Below are 7,500 nucleotides of genomic sequence, written 5' to 3'. Positions count from 1 at the left end.
GAGCGAGTCGGAGGGCAGGTGGAGGAGCGGGGGGGGCAGGTGGAGGAGCGAGTCGGAGGGCAGGTGGAGGAGCGAGTCGGAGGGCAGGTGGAGGAGCGAGTCGGAGGGCAGGTGGAGGAGCGGGGGGGGCAGGTGGAGGGGCGGGTGAAGCTGTGCGGGAAGCTGCGGGCTGAGCTGCGCTTCCTGCGGCGGGTGGAGAGCGGCGAGCTGCAGGTGAAGCTGTCTCACCTGCACAGCACCAACCTGACGCACCTGGCCGCCATCGTGGAGACGGCGGAGAGTCTGGACGGCGTGGTCGCGCTGCTGCACGTCTTCACCTACCAGGACGCCGGCGGCCGGCGGCAGACGCTGGTGGTGGACGTGGTGGCGAACGGCGGGCTCACCTGGGTGAAGGCGGTGGGCAGGAAGGCGGAGGCTCTGCACAACATCTGGCAGGGACGCGGTCACTACGGCGACAAGAGCATCATCCGGCAGGCCGAGGACTTCCTGCTCGCCAGCCGGCAGCAGCCCGTCCAGTACCGACACCCGCACGTCGTCTTCGCCTTCTACAACGGCGTCTCCTGCCCCATGGCCGCGCACCTCAAACACATGGGCGTCTCCGTACGCGGGGACATCGTGGCCGTCAACGCCGTGGTGACGGAGGAGGAGGAGCAGGAGGAGGAGGAGCAGCAGGAGGAGGAGCAGCAGGAGGAGCAGCAGCAAGAGGAGCAGCTCAGCGACTCCTCTGCGGATGAGGAGGAGCTGACCCGGGTGGACCGCGGCACCGTGGTGGCGAGCTTGGCGTTCCCGGCTCAGGTGGAAGTGGAGGAGTGCCGGCGGGTGAACCTCGACATCACCACGCTCATCACCTACGTGTCGGCGCTGAGTCACGGCCACTGCCACTTCTCCTTCCGGGAGGAGGTGCTGACGGAGCAGGCGGCCCAGGAGCGCCGGGAGCAGGTGCTGCCACGCCTCCAGGCCTTCATGGAGGGGAAGGAGCTGTTCGCCTGCCGCGCCGCCGTCAGCGACTTCCAGCTGATCCTCGACACGCTGGGCGGGCCCGGCGAGAAGGAGCGCGCCCGCCTGCTGCTGGCTCGCCTGCAGCTGGTGGACGACCGGCCGTCGGAGCGCTCGCTGCGCCTCACGCTCAGCGCCAAGGTCAGCCGCCGCTCGCTCGCCATCTTCGGCACAGGGGACTCGCTGAGAGCCGTTACCATGACGGCAAACAGCCGCTTCATTAGGGCGGCGGCCAATCAGGGCGTCCGATACAGCGTGTTCATCCACCAACCGCGAGCGCTCACCGAGGGGAAAGAGTGGAGGGCCACACCCGTCTGAGAGAGAGATGCATCATGGGAGTTTGAGTTCATGTAAATACGGAACTGATCAATAAAGTTTCACAATCACTTCCTGTTTGTCAGTAGTTTGTTACCACACACACACACACACACACACACATACACACACACACACACATAGACACACACACACACACACACACACACACACACACACACACACATAGAACCTTATGAACCTACTAGAACACTGTGCTCCCAGCTCATAGAACCTTATGAACCTACTAGAACACTGCGCTCCCAGCTCATAGAACCTTATGAACCTACTAGAACACTGCGCTCCCAGCTCATAGAACCTTATGAACCTACTAGAACACTGTGCTCCCAGCTCATAAAACCTTATGAACCTACTAGAACACTGCGCTCCCAGCTCATAGAACCTTATGAACCTACTAGAACACTGTGCTCCCAGCTCATAGAACCTTATGAACCTACTAGAACACTGCGCTCCCAGCTCATAGAACCTTATGAACCTACTAGAACACTGTGCTCCCAGCTCATAGAACCTTATGAACCTACTAGAACACTTTCAGCTCATAGAACCTTATGAACCTACTAGAACACTGTGCTCCCAGCTCATAGAACCTTATGAACCTACTAGAACACTGTGCTCCCAGCTCATAGAACCTTATGAACCTACTAGAACACTGTGCTCCCAGCATGCAGGCCTACTTGTGGTTCCTAGTATCTCTAAAAGTAGAACAGGAGGCAGAGCCTTCAGTTCTCAGGTTCCTCTCCTGTGGAACCAGATTGGTTCCGGGGGGCAGAACCCTCTCTACGTTTAAGAGGCTTCAAACGTTCCTTTGTGATAAAGCTTCTAGTTTATGCTGCTATAGGCTTAGACTGGAGTACTAGTACTGCATTCATACTACCATATGAAGTACTAATACTGCATTCATACTACCATATGAAGTACTAATACTGCATTCATACAGCCATATGAAGTACTAATACTGCATTCATACTACCATATGAAGTACTAGTACTGCATTCATACAGTCATATGAAGTACTAATACTGCATTCATACAGTCATATGAAGTACTAATACTGCATTCATACAGTCATATGAAGTACTAATACTGCGTTCATACAGTCATATGAAGTACTAATACTGCATTCATACTACCATATGAAGTACTAGTACTGCATTCATACTACCATATGAAGTACTAGTACTGCATTCATACTGCCATATGAAGTACTAGTACTGCATTCATACTGCCATATGAAGTACTAGTACTGCATTCATACTACCATATGAAGTACTAGTACTGCATTCATACTACCATATGAAGTACTAATACTGCGTTCATACTACCATATGAAGTACTAGTACTGCATTCATACAGCCATATGAAGTACTAATACTGCATTCATACAGCCATATGAAGTACTAATACTGCATTCATACTACCATATGAAGTACTAATACTGCATTCATACTACCATATGAAGTACTAATACTGCATTCATACAGCCATATGAAGTACTAATACTGCGTTCATACTACCATATGAAGTACTAGTACTGCATTCATACAGTCATATGAAGTACTAATACTGTATTCATAGTCATATGAAGTACTAGTACTGCATTCATACTACCATATGAAGTACTAATACTGCATTCATACTACCATATGAAGTACTAATACTGCATTCATACTACCATATGAAGTACTAATACTGCTTTCATGCTACCATATGAAGTACTAATACTGCATTCATACAGCCATATGAAGTACTAATACTGCATTCATACTACCATATGAAGTACTAGTACTGCATTCATACAGTCATATGAAGTACTAATACTGCATTCATACAGCCATATGAAGTACTAATACTGCATTCATACAGTCATATGAAGTACTAGTACTGCATTCATACAGTCATATGAAGTACTAATACTGCATTCATACAGTCATATGAAGTACTAGTACTGCATTCATACAGTCATATGAAGTACTAGTACTGCATTCATACTACCATATGAAGTACTAGTACTGCATTCATACTACCATATGAAGTACTAGTACTGCATTCATACTGCCATATGAAGTACTAGTACTGCATTCATACTGCCATATGAAGTACTAATACTGCATTCATACTACCATATGAAGTACTAATACTGCATTCATACTGCCATATGAAGTACTAGTACTGCATTCATACTGCCATATGAAGTACTAGTACTGCATTCATACTACCATATGAAGTACTAGTACTGCATTCATACTACCATATGAAGTACTAATACTGCGTTCATACTACCATATGAAGTACTAGTACTGCATTCATACAGCCATATGAAGTACTAATACTGCATTCATACAGCCATATGAAGTACTAATACTGCATTCATACTACCATATGAAGTACTAATACTGCATTCATACTACCATATGAAGTACTAATACTGCATTCATACAGCCATATGAAGTACTAATACTGCGTTCATACTACCATATGAAGTACTAGTACTGCATTCATACAGTCATATGAAGTACTAATACTGTATTCATAGTCATATGAAGTACTAGTACTGCATTCATACTACCATATGAAGTACTAATACTGCATTCATACTACCATATGAAGTACTAATACTGCATTCATACTACCATATGAAGTACTAATACTGCTTTCATGCTACCATATGAAGTACTAATACTGCATTCATACAGCCATATGAAGTACTAATACTGCATTCATACTACCATATGAAGTACTAGTACTGCATTCATACAGTCATATGAAGTACTAATACTGCATTGATACAGCCATATGAAGTACTAATACTGCATTCATACTACCATATGAAGTACTAATACTGCATTCATACTACCATATGAAGTACTAGTACTGCATTCATACTACCATATGAAGTACTAATACTGCATTCATACTACCATATGAAGTACTAATACTGCATTCATACAGCCATATGAAGTACTAATACTGCATTCATACTACCATATGAAGTACTAATACTGCATTCATACAGTCATATGAAGTACTAATACTGCATTCATACTACCATATGAAGTACTAATACTGCATTCATACTGCCATATGAAGTACTAATACTGCATTCATACTACCATATGAAGTACTAATACTGCGTTCATACAGTCATATGAAGTACTAATACTGCATTCATACTGCCATATGAAGTACTAATACTGTATTCATACTACCATATGAAGTACTAATACTGCATTCATACTACCATATGAAGTACTAGTACTGCATTCATACTACCATATGAAGTACTAATACTGTATTCATAGTCATATGAAGTACTAGTACTGCATTCATACTGCCATATGAAGTACTAGTACTGCATTCATACTGCCATATGAAGTACTAATACTGTATTCATAGTCATATGAAGTACTAGTACTGCATTCATACTGCCATATGAAGTACTAATACTGCATTCATACAGCCATATGAAGTACTAATACTGCGTTCATACTACCATATGAAGTACTAATACTGCATTCATACTACCATATGAAGTACTAATACTGCATTCATACAGCCATATGAAGTACTAATACTGCGTTCATACTACCATATGAAGTACTAATACTGCATTCATACTACCATATGAAGTACTAATACTGCGTTCATACAGTCATATGAAGTACTAATACTGCATTCATACTGCCATATGAAGTACTAATACTGTATTCATACTACCATATGAAGTACTAATACTGCATTCATAGTCATATGAAGTACTAATACTGCATTCATACAGCCATATGAAGTACTAATACTGCGTTCATACTACCATATGAAGTACTAGTACTGCATTCATACTACCATATGAAGTACTAATACTGCATTCATACTACCATATGAAGTACTAATACTGCGTTCATACAGACATATGAAGTACTAATACTGCATTCATACTACCATATGAAGTACTAACACTGCGTTCATACAGCCATATGAAGTACTAATACTGCATTCATACAGCCATATGAAGTACTAATACTGCATTCATACTACCATATGAAGTACTAATACTGCATTCATACAGCCATATGAAGTACTAATACTGCATTCATACTACCATATGAAGTACTAATACTGCGTTCCTTCGCCGAATATAAAATAATGTTTTATTTTGAAACCCGGAAGCGGATGTTGATGTGTGACGAAGGAGTCTCAGCAGCAGCTAGCTGTTAGCTTGTTAGCCTGTTAGCTTGTTAGCCTGTTAGCTTGTTAGCAGGGTCTCAGGTGAGATGCCGCGTGTCGCAGGTGAGGAGGAGCTGATCACTTTGAAGGAGGTGAAACTTTACTTCAAAATAACTTTATTAGTGTCACTGTGCTAATGCTAACAACCAAGGCTAATCACACCTCCTCTTCTCCTCCTCTCTTCTCCCCCTCTCCTCCTCCTCTTCCTCCTCCTCTCCTCCTCTCATCCTCCTGCACCTCCTCCTCTCCTCCCTTCTCCTCCTCCTCTCCTCTTCCTCCTCCTCTCCTCCTCCTCTCCTCTCCTTCTCCTTCCTCCTCTCCTCCTTCTCCTGCACCTCCTCTCCTCCTCCTCCTCCTCTTCTCTTCCTCCTCTCCTCCTCCTGTACCTCCTCCTCTCCTCTCCTCTCTTCGTCTCCTCTCCTCCTTCTCCTGCACCTCCTCCTGTCTTCTCTTCTCCTCCTCCTTTCCTCTCCTCCTCTCCTCATCCTCCTCCTCCTCTCTTCCTCTCCTCCTCCTGCACCTCCTCCTCTTCTCTTCCTCTCCTCTCCTCCTGCACCTCCTCCTCCTCCTCTCTTCTCCTCCTCCTGCACCTCCTCTCCTCCTCCTCTCTTCCTCTCCTCCTCCTGTCCTTCTCTCCTCCTTCTCTCGTCTCCTCTCCTTCTCTCCTCCTTCTCTCTTCCTCTCCTCCTCCTCCTCTCCTCCTCTCCTCTCTTCTCCTCCTCTCCTCTCATCTCCTCCTGCACCTCCTCTCCCCCCTCTCTCCTCCTCCTGCATCTCCTCTCCTTCTCTCTTCCTCTCCTCTCCTCTCCTTCTCTCCTCTCCTCTCCTCCTCCTGCACCTCTTCTCCTCTCCTTCTCTCCTCCTCTCCTCTCCTCTCCTCCTCTCCTCCTTCTCTCGTCTCCTCTCCTTCTCTCCTCCTCTCCTCTCTTCTCCTTCTCTCCTCCTTCTCTCGTCTCGTCTCCTTCTCTCCTCTCCTTTCCTCCTCCTGCACCTCCTCTCCTCTCCTCCTTCTGTCGTCTCCTCTCCTTCTCTCCTCCTCGTCTCTTCATCTCCTCCTCCTCTCCTCTCCTCTCTTCTGCTCCTCTCCTCTCCTCCTGCACCTCCTCTCCTTCTCTCCTCCTCCTCTCTTCCTCTCCTCTCCTTCTCTCCTCTTCTCTCCTCCTCCTCTCCTCTCTTCTCCTCCTCTCCTTCTCTCCTCTTCTCTCTTCCTCCTCTCCTCTCTTCTCCTTCTCTCCTCTCCTCCCCTCCTCTCCTTCTCTCCTCCTCCTCTCTTCATCTTCTCCTCCCCTCCTCTTCTCTCTTCTCCTTCTCTCCTCCTTCTCTCCTCTCTCCTCCTCTCTTCATCTCCTCCTCCTCTCTTCTCCTTCTCTCCTCTCCTCCCCTCCTCTCTTCATCTCCTCTCCTCCTGCACCTCCTCTCCTCTCCTCCTGCACCTCCTCCTCCTGCACCTCCTCCTCAGTGTCAGTACAGTTATCCAGTAGAAACTCAGTCTGATCTTCAGAGAGTTCGTTCACATTTCTCCGACCTTCGTCTCTACGTCGACTTCTACTGTAAGTAGAACCCTGTTCTACTGTAAGGGTTAGGGTTCTACTGTAAGGATTAGGGTTCTACTGTAAGGGTTAGGGTTCTACTGTAAGGATTAGGGTTCTACTGTAAGGGTTAGGGTTCTACTGTAAGTAGAACCCTGTTCTACTGTAAGGGTTAGGGTTCTACTGTAAGGGTTAGGGTTCTACTGTAAGTAGAACCTGTTTCTACTGTAAGGGTTAGGGTTCTACTGTAAGTAGAACCCTGTTCTACTGTAAGGGTTAGGGTTCTACTGTAAGGGTTAGGGTTCTACTATAAGTAGAACCCTGTTCTACTGTAAGGGTTAGGGTTCTACTGTAAGTAGAACCTGTTTCTACTGTAAGGGTTAGGGTTCTACTGTAAGGGTTAGGGTTCTACTGTAAG

General features: G+C 46.2%; 1 protein-coding gene across 1 annotated transcript in view; it reads left to right on the top strand.

Annotated features, from left to right (window-relative positions):
* c12h7orf25 (chromosome 12 C7orf25 homolog) overlaps positions 1-1,382 on the top strand; it is a 1,598-nt gene extending 216 nt beyond the window's left edge. The window contains exons 1-2 of the mRNA XM_053330919.1: positions 1-51; positions 112-1,382. The exon at positions 1-51 is cut by the window's left edge and continues 216 nt beyond it. Coding sequence (XP_053186894.1) covers positions 1-51; positions 112-1,314 — 1,254 coding nt within the window. The 3' untranslated portion in view covers positions 1,315-1,382. The remainder of the gene's footprint in view (positions 52-111) is intronic.
* The last annotated feature ends 6,118 nt before the right edge of the window (positions 1,383-7,500 follow it).

The sequence above is a fragment of the Scomber japonicus genome, chromosome 12 (assembly GCF_027409825.1).
Source record: "Scomber japonicus isolate fScoJap1 chromosome 12, fScoJap1.pri, whole genome shotgun sequence".
Taxonomy (NCBI): Eukaryota; Metazoa; Chordata; class Actinopteri; order Scombriformes; family Scombridae; genus Scomber; species Scomber japonicus.
The sequence above is the reverse complement of the archived record's forward strand: the minus strand, read 5'-3'. Positions and strand labels throughout refer to the sequence as shown.